The 19611-nt window shown below is 45.5% G+C and overlaps 1 protein-coding gene across 6 annotated transcripts in view; it reads left to right on the top strand.

Annotated features, from left to right (window-relative positions):
• pikfyve (phosphoinositide kinase, FYVE finger containing) overlaps positions 1-19611 on the top strand; it is a 36006-nt gene that overhangs the window by 1437 nt on the left and 14958 nt on the right. Inside the window, exons 2-19 of one of the 6 annotated variants that reach the window (XM_072397540.1) lie at positions 1724-1920; positions 6643-6810; positions 8296-8405; positions 8937-8972; positions 9524-9695; positions 10002-10209; positions 12348-12374; positions 12548-12637; positions 14419-14575; positions 14666-14823; positions 15345-15456; positions 15658-15805; positions 15889-16053; positions 17412-17471; positions 17567-17696; positions 17992-18172; positions 18264-18338; positions 19487-19594. In XM_072397540.1, the coding sequence (XP_072253641.1) occupies positions 1737-1920; positions 6643-6810; positions 8296-8405; positions 8937-8972; positions 9524-9695; positions 10002-10209; positions 12348-12374; positions 12548-12637; positions 14419-14575; positions 14666-14823; positions 15345-15456; positions 15658-15805; positions 15889-16053; positions 17412-17471; positions 17567-17696; positions 17992-18172; positions 18264-18338; positions 19487-19594 (2289 nt within the window). In that variant the 5' untranslated portion in view covers positions 1724-1736. Of the gene's footprint in view, positions 1-1723; positions 1921-6642; positions 6811-8295; positions 8406-8936; positions 8973-9523; positions 9696-10001; positions 10210-12347; positions 12375-12547; positions 12638-14418; positions 14576-14665; positions 14824-15344; positions 15457-15657; positions 15806-15888; positions 16054-17408; positions 17472-17566; positions 17697-17991; positions 18173-18263; positions 18339-19486; positions 19595-19611 lie in introns of all 6 variants that reach the window. The other 5 variants (XM_072397539.1, XM_072397542.1, XM_072397541.1 and 2 more) reach the window with 5 other exon arrangements.

The raw sequence follows: 19611 nt of genomic DNA, 5'->3' as shown, positions 1-19611 counted from the left end.
AAGCAGCTGCTGCTGCCCATCAGTCTGGGAAGGGTTATAAGGCCATTTCCAAACTATCTGGAGTTCATCATTCTACAGAGAGAAAGATTATTCACAAGTGGAAAACATTCAGGACAGCTGTCAATCTTCCCAGGAGTGGACGTCCCAGCAAGTTCACCCCAAGGTGAAGAAGCCCAGAGCTACATCTCAGACTCTACAGGCCTCAGTTAGCATGTTAAAGGTTAAAGGTCACCCCAAGGTGAAAAAGCCCAGAGCTACATCTCAGACTCTACAGGCCTCAGTTAGCATGTTAAAGGTTAAAGGTCACCCCAAGGTGAAGAAGCCCAGAGCTACATCTCAGACTCTACAGGCCTCAGTTAGCATGTTAAAGGTTAAAGGTCATGACAGCACAGTTAGAAAAAGACTGAACAAGGATGGCTTGTTTGGAAGGGCTGCAGGAGAAAGCCTCTTCTCTCTAAAAAGAACATGGCAGCACAGCTTAGGTTTGCAAAGCTGCATCTGAACAAAGCTCAAGACTTCTGGAACAATGTCCTTTGGACAGACCAGAGCAAAGTGGAGATGTTTGGTCCTAATGCACAGCAGCACGTTTGGAGGAAACCAAACACAGCATATCAGCACAAACACCTCATACCAGCTGTCAAGCACGGTGGTGGAGGGCTGATGATCTGGGCTGGTTCTGCAGCCACAGGACCTGGGCACCTTGCAGTCATTGAGTCCACCATGAACTCCTCTGGATACCAAAGTATTCTAGAGTCAGATGTGCTGCTGAAGCTGCTGGATCAGGGGTTCACTTAGTTTAGTCACACGGTGTAATGGGTCATGTGTTGTTGGATCATCTGAGGAAATTTAACACTCGATGCCTTCATATCATGTTTAAAACCTTCGAACTAAACTCTTTTTCACATGACTGTACATTAATGTAATCATATTGTTAAAGTCAGCATTAATGCAGTGACTTTTTCAGGGTTACAGTAAGTGGTGTGATGCAGCCAAACATGGATCACTGCTCTTCAAACGACTTCATTAACCTCTCTGCATCATCGTGAAATAAGTAGCAGTCATATAGGAGGTGCAGATCGAGCAGCTGCGCTATCCTGCTAACAGCAGCGGTTACAGCTGCTCAGGTTTATGTTGAACTGTCATCAGAGCATAAACAGGCTGGTTTCACCTGGAAAATGGTTCAGAAAGAGACAAAAAAACATGGAGAACCACAAAGAGAACCAGTGAGAGTGACTCATGAAAGGCTGTCGCAATCAGGAAACTGTAGATGGTGATTAACTGTTAAAAAGAGCACAGCAAAGATTATTTTCATTTCTTTCAACATTATGCTCCGGTCCATTTCTAACAAGATAATTAATTAATTACATTTTTCCATGAAAATATGACAGAAGAAGGCTGTTCAAACGGTTGAAAATTATGTGGCAGTGGTGACAAAAGTCTGGTATTTCTTTCATTTTTAAATGAATAATGAATGGAAACCGTAAGAGTCGTGCAAAATAATCACAATCACCTCGAATATTTGCAGTTTGGGCGATGATGTAGTGACAGTTTAAGGGTTAAAATCTGCTGCTTTTGTCCATCCAGAAACATTTGTTTTAGATAAAATACTTAGAATATAAAATATTCGTGCAGCAGCAGAAGTCGAGCTCATTGAAGCTGTCGCAGTATTTTTAACCAATCAGCTGCCTTAATCCTTAGCGTGTGTTTTTCGCTTCCTCAACAGGAGTAGCAGCGACATGGCTGCTGATGACAAGTCCTCGTCCTCATCCTCAACGGAGTGGAGCATCGAGGCGCCGGTCATCTCGCCCAACAGCCCCTCCCACCTGACGCACTTCAAACCGCTGACGCCGGAGCAGGATGAGCCGCCGCTCCGCTCCGCCTACAGCTCCTTCGTCAACCTGTTTCGTTTCAGCAACAAAGGTGAGGTCTGGTCTGAATATGTCAGGAGCTGGTGGAGTTAACTCTGCTCTGCAGTGCCATTAAACCACAGAAGAAGAAGCAGAAGCTACAAATGAAGCAGTCAGACAGACTTTAAACGATGGAAAACATCATTTAAAGTCTGTCTGACTGCTTCCATGAAGGTGAGGAGGAGCTTCTGTCTGTAAATGTGGATAAATCAGGGCTGAACGATTATTTTGATCAGGATTATTTGTCACAGAATTGAGTGGAAATCAGAGTGTTTCTTCCTCTGCTTCCATCCACACTGAGCTCCATTCCTGCTTCTTCCCATCAGCACCAAACTCCTGATCCTCGGTCAGATGAATTCAGAGCATCTCTGAGAATAAAGGATGTTCCAACAGACTGAACCAGCAGGGTCCTGCTTTCTCTTCCTCTTTGTGTAACCTGTAGAAAACCGGGTCGGCGCCGGTTGATGTTGGAGCGTTAACTTCCTGCAGTTTGTTTTCAGACGCTTCAGTAGCTCTCTGCAGATGATCTGCTCCTGGTTAGCATCACTCCAGCCGGTTCCAGCAGGTTAAAGTGATGCTGGTCAGTCAGAGCAGCTGCCGAGGTCCACTCCAATCTGACGGCAGCCATTCTTTTTTTAAATAACACAATTATACAACTGAATTAAGGCTATTGGTTTAAAGCTTCATCTTATTTCTGTAAATTTGGTTTAAAAAGTACCTTTTGATCAAAGCGACCGTGACAAACATCCTTTAATCTGAGCGAAGCTGTGTCAAAGGGCCGTTTATTCACCTCCATTTATGGCTCTCAGATTGAGAAACATTCATTCTCCCGGCTTTTTTTCTGAAATGTGAAATCAAACAAGAGAAACTTTCTGAGAAGTCAGACCCTGCAGGATGTCCTGTGAGGTCACATGACCGCTGTGTTTATGGTCCTGCAGCTCCAGTTTATAACAGAAACAGGTAGAAACACGATGCCAAAGATCCCTCCGAGACAAATGCAGAGGTATGAGAAACATCTGTCATCATCATTATTTCCATCAGCAGGTTTCTTAAACTGAAATCTGTGGCTCGCCATCAATCCAAATGAATTAGATTTATGTGATTAAATCACTTCGTCTGCAGCGCCTTTAACCTTCAGCTGTTTTTCACTCGTTGTTTGGTTTAATCTACTTAGAGTTTAGAAAAAGAGATGAGAAACAATAGACTTTCACTCCTTGTTAAATCACTCAATGATTTAATAACCAGTCGCTTCTACTTAGCTTTTTAATTTGTGAATAAAAAAAGAAAAGCAGATTCTTTGTTTGGTTTCAAAGGAGACATTTGTTTTAAAGTGGTCCAGGCTTTCTGGAGGTGCGTTTGTCACAAAGACACATCATTTGTTCCCATTTCTTTAGCTGCATCTATGAAAAACAGCAAAGAAAACACAGTTTGACAGACAGAAAATAGGATTTCTGCAGCAACAAGGTGATTCCCAAAGAGCTATTAGCTGAAAACTTGGCATATCTCAGCATGGTGTGCAGTGTGTCCTTAAAACATTTGAGGAAACTGGACAAGTGGAGGACAAAAGAAGAAGTGTCAGGCCTAAAAAACTATCTCCAGCAGATGAACAGGATCTGAAAGTGATGTCCTTAAGAAAGAGGAAAAAATCCAGCTGTGACCTGACAGGACCTGAGAGATGCATCTGGACCTTCAGCTGATCCATCTACTGTTGGCCCAAGCCTCATCAGAAATGGTCTCCATGGAAGGGTGGCTGTCAAGAAGCCGTTCTTAAGGAAGGGAAACAGGGAGAAAAGGCTGAGCTGTGCCAAATGACACAAGAAGTGGACTGAAAATCAGTGGCAACAGGTCTTATGGAGGGATGAATCCTCCCCAGAGCCCGGACCTCAACATTATTGAAGCAGTGTGGGATCATCTGACAGAGAACGGAACAAAAGGCAGCCCACATCCAAAGAAGAGCTTTGGGATGTCCTTCAAGAAGCCTGGAGAACTATTCCTGAAGACTCCTTAAAGAAATGACAGAAAGCTTGTCTCAGAGGGTTCAGGCTGTGTTGCAGAATAAAGGAGCTCAGACCAGATATTCACTTTAAAGCTGCTGAGAACTGAGAAAAACTCTGTTTCTGTCAGAACAAACTGATCAGGAGTGAAGGCTGAGGAAAATATGTTGACTCAGTATTTTATGGGAGAAGTTTGTTGGATTAGTGATGATCAGTGGAAACAGAAACCTTCAGTCTGGTTTCACACTGGTTTAGTCGGTCTTTCAGTTTCCACAGAAGGTTTTAGGCTGTAAACACATGATGCTGGAAGTTAAAAAGAAGTAGAGTAAAGGTGCTCCTACCTAATCGGTGGGATGGTGTTTGTAGTCCCGGCTCCACAGCGACCCTCTGCAGGATAAAGAGCTCACAGAAAATGGAAGGAAGTTAATCAGATTTATTTGTCAGGAGGTACTTCTTTGTGTTTTATAATCCTCTTTAATGGGCTGATGAAGCTTGTGCAAAACGTGCAGCATAACAACAAAGATGTTAAACCCTCTCCTTTTATTGATTAAACCCCCTAAAATCTCATCAAGTTGTTTTCAGATCTCCTCTCAGGCTTGTCTGATACGTTTCTCCTGCTCAGGTTTGGGTTCCACCGCTGGTCTCATTTGGGATTTAGGACATGAAAACATCACATGAACATGTTAACGATGTTAAAAGTTACAGTTTTCACGGCTGTGCTCCTGTTAGCTGATACAAAGAAAGACGAGAACAGTTACATTTCCGCCTCTTTAATGTCTCACACACCATCTGCTCCTGGAGCCTGAAGTCAGATAAGAAACAAGTGAAAGGAGGACATTGTTCTGGAGATAAATGGCTTTTAAAGACACATTTTTATCAGTCTATCAGGGGTCATTGCTTCACCTTCAGCGCCTTGTTTTTACACCGTTCTGTCCATCTCACAGCAAATTAAACCTGTTTCTGGGAAAGATTTCCACCGTTCTTCATCAGTAACGTGTTTGATCAAACCCACCGCCCCCGACTCACTGCTGAATGTTTGTGGAAGGTTTTCTGTGAAGTTAAGAGTGGATTCTGCAGGGAATCCAACCCAACTTCAGCTGATGATGTTACACACGATGTTCATGAGCTTCTTTCAGAGTTAATCTGTCCAAAAACTGCAGGACTGTGGGGTTCAAAGGTGTCATGACGTCATAAAACCTCTTCGGTCCTTATTAGGTGTTAAAATGACATAAAAAAAACGACCGCAGATAAACAACAGCAGCCTGCAGCAGCAGTGACAGTAAAACTAAGTGAACCCCTGATCCAGCAGCTTCAGCAGCAGTGAGTGTAAAACTAAGTGAACCCCTGATCCAGCAGCTTCAGCAGCAGTGAGCTGCAGTGATGGTTTCCTGTGGGACGTTATCAGTCTCTCTCCTGGTTCTGGAGGAATCTCGGCCCTCTTCTCTCCAGCGCTGCTTCAGCTCATTGAGGTTTGCAGCATTGGTTTCTGCACAGCTCTCTTAAGGTCCCACCACAGCATTTCAGTCAGGCTGAGGTCTGGACTCTGACTGGACCATTGCAACACCTTGATTCTTTTCTTTTTCCCACATTCTGCTGTAGATCTGCTGCTGTGTTTGGGATCTTTGTCCTGTTGATGAGCCAGTTTCAGCCCAGCTTTAGCTGTGGGACAGATGGCCTCACATCTGACTCTAGAATACTTTGGTATCCAGAGGAGTTCATGGTGGACTCAATGACTGCAACCAGGTCCTGTGGCTGCAGAACCAGCCCAGATCATCAGCCCTCCACCACCGTGCTTGACAGCTGGTATGAGGTGTTTGTGCTGATATGCTGTGTTTGGTTTCCTCCAAACGTGCTGCTGTGCATTATGACCAAACATCTCCACTTTGCTCTGGTCTGTCCAAAGGACATTGTTCCAGAAGTCTTGAGCTTTGTTCAGATGCAGCTTTGCAAACCTAAGCTGTGCTGCCATGTTCTTTTTAGAGAGAAGAGGCTTTCTCCTGCAGCCCTTCCAAACAAGACATCCTTGTTCAGCCTTTTTCTAACTGTGCTGCCATGACCTTTGACCTTTAGAATGCTAACTGAGGCCTGTAGAGTCTGAGATATAGCTCTGGGCTTCTTCACCTTGGGGTGACCTTTAACCTTTAACATGCTAACTGAGGCCTGTAGAGTCTGAGCTGTAGCTCTGGGCTTCTTCACCTTGGGGTGACCTTTAACCTTTAGCATGCTAACTGAGGCCTGTAGAGTCTGAGATATAGCTCTGGGCTTCTTCACCTTGGGGTGACCTTTAACCTTTAACATGCTAACTGAGGCCTGTAGAGTCTGAGCTGTAGCTCTGGGCTTCTTCACCTTGGGGTGAACTTGCTGGGACGTCCACTCCTGGGAAGATTGACAGCTGTCCTGAATGTTTTCCACTTGTGAATAATCTTTCTCTCTGTAGAATGATGGACTCCAGATAGTCTGGAAATGGCCTTATAACCCTTCCCAGACTGATGGGCAGCAGCAGCTGCTTCTCTAAGATCATTGCTGGTGTCTTTCCTCCTTGGCATCATGTTAACACACACCTGAATGCTGCAGAGTTGAACTAAGTGATTGGAAAGTGTAATACGTGTTCATCCAAAGAATTAGCTGCTATTTTCTCTCTCCAGATGGTTAAAGAACAGAAAACAGCTCTTTACTGTAGAACTTCTGCTTAAAACATTCACTTAAGTTTAACCTTAAATCTCTCCTGTGTGTGTGAGCAGAGGAGGGTCGTCCTCCCTCCACGGTTTCAGAGAAAGCAGAAGTCCCGCCCCCTTCCCGTCAGCCAGAGAGGCGGAGCTTATCCTCCAGTCCTTCCGCCTCCGTCTACGGCTCTCGGACGCACCGGAAGCAGCACCCCGACCACCTCCGACGCACCTCCACCGCCTCCGGTAAAACACACACAGATGATGCTGTTTCAGTTTGTCTCTGGTTAAAAAAAACAGGTTTGTGATGAACTTTTTAACCACAAACGTGCTGCTAAACTCCCGTAAGGTCAGTCCTGCAGACGGGAAGCAGCTCTGGAAGTTTTTACTTTGAAGTCACGTCCTCACGTTGTGGATTTACTTTGAAGGGATGTTAAAAGCTGCAGCTGCAGCTCTGAATGTGCTGTGTTTTCATCTGAGGACACATTCATTTGTCAGGATTTAAAGAAACGACCCAGGATGATTCCATTAGCTGTTAAAGGAAATCACGTTAGCTGGCTTTAAAGCTTCTGTTCTGGACAGAATAAACTAATCAGAAACCACTCGTAACACACTGGATGTGTGTCCATTTTCAGCGTTTTAAATGCACCCGAAACACCTCGTAAAACAGCTGTTTTCCATGACATCATGTTTAAGTTAATTCTGAAGGAAAACCATCTTCATCCAACTCAAAACTGGCTAAATTAGTCAGTTCCAGACTCTGAACAGAAGTAAGTATTTGACAGCTAAAATAATCTGTTGTTTAGACTCCTCTGATGCTCTCATGTGTTTATTTTGATGCTTTTAGACGCCGAACGACTCAAATTCAACCCCTTCGTGCAGTTTTTTTATGCGAATTTGTCGAATAACTGAAGCTTTAAAAAAATTACGTTTAAGTTTTCATATTTTTCAAGATATTTCGGGACTGGCTCGATGTTTTATGCTGAAACAAACCAGTTTTTTTTTTATTTGTTCACTTTGCTGTTTGATTTTGGGTCGGAGCTGCAGAAATAACTCGGTTCCACACTTTAAGCTGAAGTCTGCTGCATCTGTCGTGTTTCACTGAAGGTTTTTTCACATTTCTTAAGCATCTGAGGATAAATAATTAGCTTTTTACAACTGAAAAAAGTCACATTCGAGGTTGTAACTCATTGATTTGAGTCTGAACATGTGGAAAAGATGTTTTTCTTTTGAAAATCGATGTAAAGCTGATGTTCAGGGTTGAAAGCATCAGACAGATGAAGCTGCAGACTGTAACGTCCGCTCTCGTGTCTTTTCTGATTCCAGTGGATTGGCCAGGTGAGGGCTCCTCTGCTCGGTGTGATTTACTAAAGATGCTTTTAGCTGGACTGTAACAGCTCGGAGGGATTTACCATGTGTGTGTGTGTGTGTTAATGAGTGCATGCAGCGTCTTTGATATTTGCATTTTTAAAGCTTCCTGTTGGCCTTTGGTTTGCACTAATGTTTCCCACGCAGGCACTAATGATGGAATGGTGTTTGTGGTGATTTTAAGGCTAACATTTGTATTCTTTTGTCATTTTACTCACATTTGCTCCTTTTAATGTTGTTTTTCACAAAAAGAAACGGTTGAAGTGCTTCTTGTTGGTGCATCTTGACTGCAGCAGAGCAGATTTTATCTTAGGAGAGTGTTTCTTGCCTTCATTTGTGCTGCTTTTGTGTGCACGGTTGCAGATGGCAGCAGGAAATCGGACACGCCTCTCAGCAACCATGACCCCCGCACTGCTGTGCAGCTTCGCACTGCGCTGAAGAGGCTGAAGGAGATCATGGAGGGGAAGAGCCAGGTACTGATATCCTGTAACTTCTGCTCTTTATTCCACTTTTACGTGTCAGAAATGCTCGTTAAAACTTTCCCGATCCTCTGCAGACGTCTCAGCTCTCGTTCATCTTTTAAAGGAAAATTCCAGGATCTCAGCCTCTATTTCGGCTCAATGTGTTGATGTTCACAAAGGTATTCGTAGTTGAACCTTTGGATAAAAGCATCTGCTAATTTCATGTAATGTGACCGTAACAGAGAAGGTAAAGGGGAGGAGTTACGTCCCTCGGAGGTCGTCTGTGAACACTTTGAATGTTTCTGGACTCCAGGACAGCTGCTCCCACTCACAGTTACACTTTACAAACTTCTGCTCAGATCCTGTAGAAACATTTCAGAGATTTTTACTTCGCTGGACCGGATTCTCTGTATTTTTTTCCAATATTTTCCCCATAAAACAAGAGAAAAACGGTTGAAAAATCCCAGAATTTTCCTTTAACTTTAATCTAAATGGAATATATGGAGAGAATCTCAAAGTCTTTGTACTTTGCCTTTAAAACAGCCGCAGCTCTCCGACTGCAAGCACAGCTGCTCTCAGGTGGGTCGTTCCAGCGCTTCTGAACTCACTCAGAGCTCAGGGTTCTGGTTCTGGAGTTTGTCTTTGGATCAGTTTCAGTCATTGGTTGGATATGAAAGATGGACGCAGCCACATCAGTTATTGGTTTGTTGAAGTTTGTGTCGATGCATTTTGGACTTTTTGGAGCGAACTTCAAAAAGTCCTGATCCAGAACTCATTTCTTTCCATTTCCTTCCAAGCAGCCAGAATCTTTTTTTAATCCTTTAAATCAGTGGAAATAGAAAGCTTCACACTGGCTTCAGTGTTCAGAACCTGGCGATTCTGTCCATCTTTTATATGCAGTCTGGTTTCACACTGGTTTTAGGGTTCAGACTGTTTTTTTTATTAGCTTTTGAACTGGTTTCAGACTGTTTTTAGGAGAAGTCACCACTGTTGCATGGAAAGATCCTTTGGCCACTTGTGGGAGAAAAGTCTGAAGGTTTTAGGCTGTAAACACAGACGGTGTTGGAGGCTTCGCCCTCAGCTCGGTGCAGGCGTCTCAGCCCTGTCCTGTGCTCATTGTCCCTCTTCAGGACAGCGATCTGAAGCAGTACTGGATGCCGGACAGCCAGTGCAAGGAGTGCTACGACTGCAACGAGAAGTTCACCACCTTCCGCCGCAGACACCACTGCAGACTGTGCGGCCAGATCTTCTGCAGCCGCTGCTGCAACCAGGAGATCCCTGGAAAGTTCATGGGCTACACGGGTTAGTGATGTCATTCATGTCCCGTCGAATATCCAGCAGATTTCAGTGCTTGTTGACTTACTTACTACAAAATCATTTTGACTTATTTACCAAATCAGCTTTGAAAAACCTTAAATTTTAAGTTTGTTTTATTTCTGGTTCGACATTCTTCGTCCAACACCCATCAAACTTGGCTGAAAGTTTCCCAGAAAGACTCTTCACACATCGGCTGCATTTTTGTCATGATTTTCGGTTTGTGAGGCCACCTTTTAAGCTTTTCTCCATCTCTTTCTCTGGCCGTTTCTGGCCTCCTCCGCCTGTGTGCAGGTGATCTGCGGGCTTGCACCTACTGCCGTAAACTGGCACTGAGCTACGCTCACTCAGCGGACTCTGGCTCCATCGGCGAGGACCTGAGCGCCCTGTCGGACTCCCCCTGCTCCGTGTCCGTTTTGGAGCCCAACGAGCCTCGGACGCCTGTGGGGGGGCGCAAGGCCAGCAGGAATATCTTCCTCGAGGAAGACCTCACCTGGCAGAGGTGAACACACAACATTTATCTGAGATATCCAGAAGTTAAACGTATGTTTTTAACCAGATTTCTTGTTTGGTTTCGCCCAAAAATGAGCCCCCCCTCACCTGCTCCTTCAGCTTCGTGTTTCACACCGTTTGCTGTCGGGTTTCTGCTCTTAAAAATTGTGATTTATTTATTTTTTGCTGGTGATGGAGACTATTTTCTGTCCTCCTCCTTCTGTACACGCTCTTCTTCTGACTTCTGACCGATTCTTGGATGTTCAAACCATCTGTGGGATTTGTGTGTTCAGGCCGAGCCAAACAGTTCTCGAGCTTCTCCAAACGAGACGCCGTCTGCTTTAAAGGCCTTTAAGGGCTGCTTTAAGGGCTGCTTTAAGGGCTGCTTTAAGGCTGCTTTAAAGGCCTTTAAGGCTGCTTTAAAGTCTGCTTTAAAGGCTGGCTTTAAAGGCTGGCTTTAAGGCTGGCTTTAAGGCTGGCTTTAAAGGCTGCTTTAAGGCTGCTTTAAAGGCTGGCTTTAAGGCTGCTTTAAAGGCCTTTAAGGCTGCTTTAAAGGCCTTTAAGGCTGCTTTAAAGGCCTTTAAGGCTGCTTTAAAGGCCTTTAAGGCTGCTTTAAAGGCCTTTAAGGCTGCTTTAAAGGCTGCTTTAAAGGCTGCTTTAAAGGCCTTTAAGGCTGCTTTAAAGGCTGCTTTAAAGGCTGCTTTAAAGGCTGCTTTAAAGGCTGGCTTTAAGGCTGGCTTTAAAGGCCTTTAAGGCTGGCTTTAAAGGCCTTTAAGGCTGCTTTAAAGGCTGGCTTTAAGGCTGCTTTAAAGGCTGCTTTAAAGGCTACTTTAAAGGCTACTTTAAAGGCTGGCTTTAAAGGCCTTTAAGGCTGGCTTTAAAGGCCTTTAAGGCTGCTTTAAAGACCTTTAAACATCCACGTGTGCAAACCTGAACTTTACATAACGATCTGCGGTGATAGTTTTAGTCGTCTATCTACTTTTTAAGTGTAATTTTTAAGCCCACATTCATTCAAAGATCCAAAGAAACTGGAGTTAACTCGTTATTTTGGACGTCTGTATAATAGATTAAAGAGCAGAATAAGTAATAAGAAAAAGAGGGAAAGAAAGCTGTCATAACTACAGACAAAAAAGAGGATCTTTTAGAATGAAATACAGTTTAAAAATACAGTAAAATACAACATAAACAGTGTAGTCATGGAACAATATGCAGGTTTTCCACAAATTATTGAGCTTGGTGATACAAAAAGGAAAAGAAACGGTTAGAAAGACTTAAATCTATAAAAAGTCAAATATCTGACTTTTGTTTTCAGTATGAAATTATTTGTAGAAACTCAGATCTGTTGGATAAAGTGTAGTAATAATGCAGAATGTATGTTATGAAACATAAAATAGCCAAACGATAACTTTATTGGGCATTTTTCTGGTGAATATTCTGGAAAACAGACCATGTTTTTATGGTAATATTCATGTCTGCCAGCAGGTGGCAGCAGAGACTTTGGTGTTTTCTTTTTAAAACGCCTCAGCAGCTTAAAAAAAACTCAGAAGCTTTGATTACAATATTCTAACATCAATAGAGTCGGTTTTTATCATCATCATCAGCAGTTTTCTGCAGAGGTTTGTCATCATGATGCATTAATTAACCTCATATGGTGCTTTTCTCTTTTATTTACTGTTTCACTTCCACTTCTGCCTCTTTAAGTCATACTTTTTAGGTCTGTCCTGGTCCATAGAAGCAGCCTGTCTTTAAGGATCTCATGTTTCGAGTTTTAAGTGTTAAAAAGCATGAAAACGCCGCCTGTTTTTATCTGCTGTGTTTTGTAAATGTTTGGTGCTCTGTCCCTGGCCTGGTGACGGTTCCTGTGACCTCAGCCATTGGTTCATCTGTTTTTAACATGTGTTTCAGGAGGAACTTGGGTAAAGTGTGACAGTTTGGGCTCGAGGATCGGTCTAACCTGAACATTAATCAGTCACTGAACAAATCAGAGGAACTAAGGGGCTGTTGAAGCAGCTCTTTGTTCGTTAATGCATGCGTTTTTTAACCCTGTGCTCGTTTCTCTGCTGTTGTTATCAATCATTGTGCTTCCTGCCTCATTTCTCTACCAACTTCCCTGTGAAACTGTGTTTCCTCTCTCTTTTGTTCGCATAGAAAAACTCCTATTGGGATGAGAAAGAAGTGAGTCTGGCTGTTTGTTTCATTCATTTTTCCACATCTGTCTCAGCTTTAAAGGCTAATGCTCTCGAGCTCGGTGAAGAGATAGACTTGCGCATGCTCAGATTCACCGTTTAAATCTAAACGAAGGGGAAGCGTGAGGGTGGGAGTGTAACCTGAAGTGTGTCTGTTGTCAGCATGATCCACCAGGAGCCCCAGAGCAGCGGCCTCGCGTCCCGGCTCACAACGCTGCAGGAGGACATGGGGAAGTCGCCGGCCAGGAAGAGGTCAGTCATCTCTGCTCCGCTTTCTGCTGTTAAAGGACTTTCAGAGGAGGTCATTTTATAGTTTTAGCTCAGTCCTCCAGAGCTTTATGCATCCCATCTACCTCGGTGATTATTATTTAATCAGGACATTTTACCTTTTCTGCACTTCATTCTCCTAAAAAGGAGCTTTGAATCAGATGTTCTGCAGCTGCTGGATCGCGTTCTTCCTCACAGGATTTAAATGTCACCATCCAGCCGGCGTTTACTTGGTGGAAGAAGCCTTCGTCTCCTTGTAGAGGTTGTTTCCAGAATATTTAGCTCTTCTTCTCTGAATAATCCACAGAAAATAAGACTCTGTTCACTCTAAATGATAACTGAGCAGAGCACAGAGCGGGTCGGCGTTTAACTGAAAGGAAGGATTGCAAAGATGAGTTAAAGATTGTGTGAAACACAACTGGAGCAGCCTGGATTACAGGATGAGACGCCGTCACTTCCTGCTCAGGCCACACCCACCAGGTAGCCTCACCTGGCCTCAGCTCTGACCTGTTAAAGCCACCAGAGGGGGCCGAGTGGTAAAACACCCAATAAGGAGCCGAATTCAGGGTCAAAGTTCGGGCGAAAACACTTAAATGTTGTCTTTTTTATTTTCACAAAGATCTACGGTGACACAATTACATGAATTTGACTAAAAATCCAGAGAAGATTAGATTTAATATCCCTCAGTGCAGGTGGGTGGGAAGAAGAAGAAGAAGAAGAAGATTTTAGATTTTTAACAGCACTTTATTTACACTTTGTATCAAAACATTTCACACAATTTACTTAACAATAAAAGGATCAATCAATTAGTTTAGAAAATGTGCAAATTGCAGTTCTTCTTCAGCCACCTGGCATAAAATCCCCTCATGAGCCCAGTGATGTGTAAATTCAGTTATGTTTCCGGTGCCTCTGTGGAAGCGAAACTCTAGCCTCAGTCTGGCTTTAACGTTTTTTTACCTCCACAGAGTCACAGCATCCAGGGTCGATCCTCCCTGCAGTCTGTCTCTGCGGGGAGGATAAATGGACAGTTTAGCCTCTCCTACTAGAAAATTTAAGAGTTGACACTTTTGTTTTTTAGTCTTTTTGTATCTGACACCACAAATAAAACCAGGGACAGTAAAAGTAGCACCAAATAGGTTAAAAACACGAGTTAAAACTATAAAAAAAACTCTGTTAACCTATCGCACTCAGTAAAAACATGAAAAATGTTTTCGGGCAAACCACAGAAAGGTTTAAAAACGTTTAAAACGCTGAGTAAAAACAGATAAATAGGAATTGGTGGCTATGGCACCATGTAAAATCCTCCACTGGAGATCTCCAGTTCTCCTTTTTAAGGGAGCTTTATAAAGAGTTCTCCACTGTGGGCTCAGTCCACTCAGCCTTTCTGTCCACACGCTCTCAGCTGCAGTTTTTTCTTGTGGATGAAGAAGAAGAAGAAGAAGAAGATGAAAGTGTCATCGTCGCCGTGGCTCCTGTGAGAAACAGAAAGCCGAGTAATGTGCTGTCGTTCGATTAGAAACAGCTTGTCTCATAACGAGAGCGATTAACCAGCAGAGCCTCTCTGCACGTGCTCAGAACTGAATAATGAAGTTCTGCCGTGTGTTTGGATCGGTTTTGGACCGCAGTGGCGCTCCGTGGTGCAGCTTTTTGTCCTTTAATGGGATCCTTTAACAGTAGAAACAGTAAAAACACCCACAGAGCTTCACTTCAACCCTCTGGAGTCTCTAACTAAATGAAAGTTCATCAGAACTTCCTGTCTCTCTCAGGTCCGCCAGTGTCACCAATCTGTCTCTGGACCGCTCCGGGTCCTCCCTGGTTCCGTCCTACGACAGCTCGGTCAGCCCTCCGACCAGCCGAGCCATGTCAGGAACCAAGAGCGGCACCAAGCTGGACCACAGTGAGGAGGAGAGGAAGATCCTGCTGGTAGCGTCCTCACTTCTCCTTGATGCTTTGTCCCTGTTTTCCCAACTCGGCTCTGATCCGGTCCATCATAGAGCGCCGTGTCTGTTGCAGGATTCGTCTCAGCTCAAGGACCTTTGGAAGAAGATCTGCCACAACAACACGGGGATGGAGTTCCAGGACCACAGGTACTGGCTGAGGACCTACCCCAACTGCATCGTGGGAAAGGAGCTGGTCAACTGGCTGCTGAGGAACGGCACCATCTCCACCAGGTTCCCTCAGATTGTTGATTTTACTCCTTCATTCATTTACAGTTGGATTTCTTTTATTTCAAGCACCTGAAATCCTTTGAATTTAACGTTAATTTGAAGGTTTAGGAAGGACAGTCTGGAAAACGGGATGTTTCTTCCAGTAGTTTTGACTTTTATTTCACTGCAGACGTTTTAAACTGAAGATATTTCATGTTTTGTCTCATAAAGTTGATTTAATTTGTCAATATTCGTCAATTTTTACATTTCAGACTGCAACAGGGACCATTTAGGGCGAATAATGTGGTTAAAATATATCTATAATGATGTTATTAACGGAGCAAATTAAGATAAAACATGAAATATCTGCAAATGGCTGGTTTTTAAACCTTCAGACCCCAGTTTCAGATCCACAGATCTGTGATTAACGGAACGTGTCACCTGTGTTTAACACCTGTGTGCTAAAAGATGAATCCTAACCTCGTATCCTCGGCTCAGTGTTCATCTGTGGATGAGTTGGAGAGTTAAAGCTGTGTGTGCTGCAGGGCTCAGGCTATTGCGATAGGCCAGGCGCTGGTGGACGGGCGCTGGCTGGACTGCGTGACCCACCACGACCAGCTGTTCAGGGACGAGTACGCTCTCTACCGCCCCCTCCAGGTGAGTCCTCCCCTGCACGCACACACAGAAAAGCCTTCAGGATGCCGCTGCAGCTCCTCCACAGCTGCTTCAACACACCCTGACACGTCACATGCTGGTATTGATTGATTCCTCTGGGTTTCCTGACGACACAAAGGGGTAATTTCAGCTGATTGATTACCTGAATGTGCTGTTGGTTACGCCTCCTCGTCTCCTGTGTAGAGTACAGAGTTCTCAGAAACGCCGTCTCCAGACAGCGATAGCGTCAACTCCCTTGAGGGACACTCAGAGCCGTCCTGGTTCAAGGACATCAAGTTTGATGACAGCGACACGGAGCAGCTCGCAGAGGAGAACGACTACACCATGCCGAGTACGTATCTGACCTCTGACACCTTGAGAAAACCCGGCTTTGCCTCTTTGGGTTTCTGTGGGTCACGGTTTGTGTGTGTCCAGACTCCGCCAGCCCCAGCAAGAGGACGTCGGTCAGCAGCTTCCAGTCGGCGGTGGACAGCGACTCGGCGTCCTCCATCAACCTCAACATGGAGCAGAACAACGTGAACTTCCACATCAAGAAGCAGTCCAAATATCCCCACGTGCCACCTGCCGCCGAGCAGAAAGGTAAACCTGAGCACGTGTGATGCGTCCCAAGAGGATTTCCTGAAAAATGTGATCTGTTCTGCTTCCAAGTTCCACAATCTGACGAATCCCGTTTACTCAAAGCTGTTGGAGCAATCAGTCCCAGCTCAGGGTGGAGAGAATAAGGCAGAAACGGCCTCCGTCAGATGCTTCCTGGAACTGCTGATGAGGAATCTAAGGAACATTCCTTCCTGCTTAGCTCTTCCAGAGGATCAATAGCTGAACAGCAGCCCTCCTGTAAACTGGGGTTAAGGTCAGCCTCTGTGCTTTAGCTCATTGTCTCCGACCTGAGCCGACCTGAGCAGAATTACACGAACCGCCGCGTCTGACGGAGGAAGTTGGAGGCAGCAGCTTTTCTCTTATTTTGGGAGATTTCTGATTCTCCTTCTAAAGATAAACGGAGCTGGTCAGTTTTCCTCCTAACACAGGAGGCCTAAACGACCTTTAGGACGCAGGAGATGTATCTTAAAGATGCGCCTTTCCTCACCAGCAGCTGTAATGCAGAAAGTCTGACTCCATCCATCCATTTTCTGCCTCCTATCGGAGTCGTCTAACCAGAGACCTTCAAACCTCCCAAGCCAGCTGAGAGATGTGCTCTGTCCAGCCGGTCCCGGGTCAGGCCTCCTCCTGGTGGGGCATCTCTCACCTGAGAGGCCTCCTGACAGATGAACCTGCTCAGCTGACTCCTGGAGGACCTGCAGCTCCACTCTAAGCTCCTCCCCCAATCGGAGGAAGTTACTTTCCGCTGCTTCTCCACCCTCGGCTCATGGCCATGGGTTGACCGGGCCCCCCCCCCCCGGAGCCATACCTGGCTGAAAGGCTCATGACCTTTCACCCAGTGGCCTTCAGACCTCCAGCCACCACCTGCAGGAGGCGCCGTTGGGGTCTGGTGCGTTGGCGGTCCGATACCCGGCTGCTGAAGTCTAACCCTGGGAGTGTTATCTGACTGTTTTTGGTCTTTCTGATGAACTTTCAGGTCTTTAGAGATGCTTCTGGAGCCTCTTCCTGCTTCTTTGAATGTTCTTTAACAGGATGGAGGAACGGATCGCTCCAGCCAGCAGAACCAGACTCCCAAACTCGCCTCCTTAACCTGGAGGAGTGTTGGAATGTGCACTTTAATCAGTGTGAATGGTTTGATTCAGAGTTTCACTCTGAGGAGCAGAGGGGCTCATCTTTTGTGCTTAAAGATCCATTTTTAGTGGTTCTGACCCTGTAGGAAGTTGTGCATTTATCTGCAGGAGTCAGTTGTAGAAGCAGGCGTTAAGGTGAAGGTTTAAGCCTTTAAAGAACCTTATTTTGATAGAATTAGGAAGGTCTTACAGCCTCGTCTCTTTCAGCAGAATTTCTCGTGTCAGAGGATGGCGGGCAGAACATCATCATCAGCGATGCCTTCATCAAAGGTAGGAACTTCGCACTTCCTCGTTAGTTTGACCTCACTGAATCGGCTGACTCAGCAAACAGTTGAACTCCTCCTGCCCTGCTGTCCCCGCTGCAGAGTCTCTGTTCAACCGCCGCGTGGAGGAGAAGGCGAAAGAGATGCTGTTCACGCCGCTGGGCTGGCACCACAGCTCTCTGGACCAGCTCCGAGAGGAGAACGGCGAGAAGAAGGCCATGGAGAGGCTGCTGTGAGTGGAGGGCGGGGTGAATCAGAGCTCCTGTAGTCTGTAAGATCAGGAAGAAGACGCCACCGGAAAGTGTTTCAGCTAAAATGAGATTTTAAAGACGTGAAAGTCAAACTGAACTCACCTCAGACTTCCTCTAAAGGTCGTTTTTATGCTTTTAGCTCATGAGATATCAGTGTTTTACAACATTTAAACAGGATGGAGAAGTCACACTTCTGTGTATCTGCACCTTTAATTAGTTTAAAAGGGGAACTGGAGCATTAAATATTGATTTAAGCTGAATTTCTAAACTGTGCAGCTCGGCCAACCACAGCCACATGATGGCGCTGCTGCAGCAGCTGCTCTACAGCGAGTCTCTGTCCCTGTCCTGGAGGGACATCATCGTCCCCGTGGTCCGCCAGGTCGTCCAGACGGTCCGGCCCGACGTTCGCAACTGCGACGACGACATGGACATCCGCCAGCTGGTTCACATCAAGAAGGTGAGACGGCGTCCGTGCGCCGCCGTTCAGGTTAAACAAAGTCAAACCGAGTCAGCGGATCGTTGGAAACGCGTTTCCTTCTGTGATTCAGATTCCTGGAGGCAGGAAGTTCGACTCGATGATGGTAAACGGCTTCGTGTGCACCAAGAACATCGCCCACAAGAAGGTAGAGTCCTGCTGAGTCAGCGTTTATTGTTGCTTTATCATGTGAACGAAACTGAGAGCATTGATTCAGAGTCTGAGGGGATGGAATCAGAGTCTGAGGGCATCGAATCAGAGTCTGAGGGGATGGAATCAGAGCCTGAGGGGATGGAATCAGAGTCTGAGGGGATGGAATCAGAGTCTGAGGGGATGGAATCAGAGTCTGAGGGGATGGAATCAGAGTCTGAGGGGATGGAATCAGAGTCTGAGGGGATGGAATCAGAGCCTGAGGGCATCGAATCAGAGTCTGAGGGGATGGAATCAGAGTCTGAGAGCGTCGAATCAGAGTCTGAGGGGATGGAATCAGAGTCTGAGGGGATGGAATCAGAGTCTGAGAGCATCGAATCAGAGTCTGAGGGGATGGAAGCAGAGTCTGAGGGGATGGAAGCAGAGTCTGAGGGGATGGAATCAGAGTCTGAGGGGATGGAATCAGAGTCTGAGGGGATGGAATCAGAGTCTGAGGGGATGGAATCAGTCTGAGGGGATGGAAGCAGAGTCTGAGGGCATCGAATCAGAGTCTGAGGGCATCGAATCAGAGTCTGAGGGGATGGAATCAGAGTCTGAGGGGATGGAATCAGAGTCTGAGGGGATGGAATCAGAGTCTGAGGGGATGGAATCAGAGTCTGAGGGGATGGAATCAGAGTCTGAGGGGATGGAATCAGAGTCTGAGGGGATGGAATCAGAGTCTGAGGGCATCGAATCAGAGTCTGAGGGCATCGAATCAGAGTCTGAGGGGATGGAATCAGAGTCTGAGAGCATCGAATCAGAGTCTGAGGGGATGGAATCAGAGTCTGAGGGGATGGAATCAGAGTCTGAGGGGATGGAATCAGAGTCTGAGAGCATGGAATCAGAGTCTGAGGGGATGGAATCAGAGTCTGAGAGCATCGAATCAGAGCCTGAGGGGATGGAATCAGAGCCTGAGGGGATGGAATCAGAGTCTGAGGGCATCGATTCAGAGTCTGAGGGGTGAAAAGCTTTAAGAACGACAAACAAAGACGCACAAAAGCATCGCTAATGCAGCAATGAGTCTGGATTTGATGAGGTTAAATGAGGTTAAATATATCGACTGGATGTAATAACTGATATTAAACTGTAAATCTGCTCCGGAACCAGATGAACCCCTACATCAAGAACCCAAAGATTCTGCTGCTGAAGTGCTCCATAGAGTACCTGTACAGGGAGGAGACCAAGTTCACCTGCATCGACCCCATCGTGCTGCAGGTGAGGCGCCGCCGCTC

This window comes from Leuresthes tenuis, unplaced genomic scaffold (assembly GCF_036924035.1).
Source record: "Leuresthes tenuis unplaced genomic scaffold, fLeuTen1.0.hap1 SCAF_12, whole genome shotgun sequence".
In the NCBI taxonomy this organism is placed as follows: Eukaryota; Metazoa; Chordata; class Actinopteri; order Atheriniformes; family Atherinopsidae; genus Leuresthes; species Leuresthes tenuis.
The sequence above is the reverse complement of the archived record's forward strand: the minus strand, read 5'-3'. Positions and strand labels throughout refer to the sequence as shown.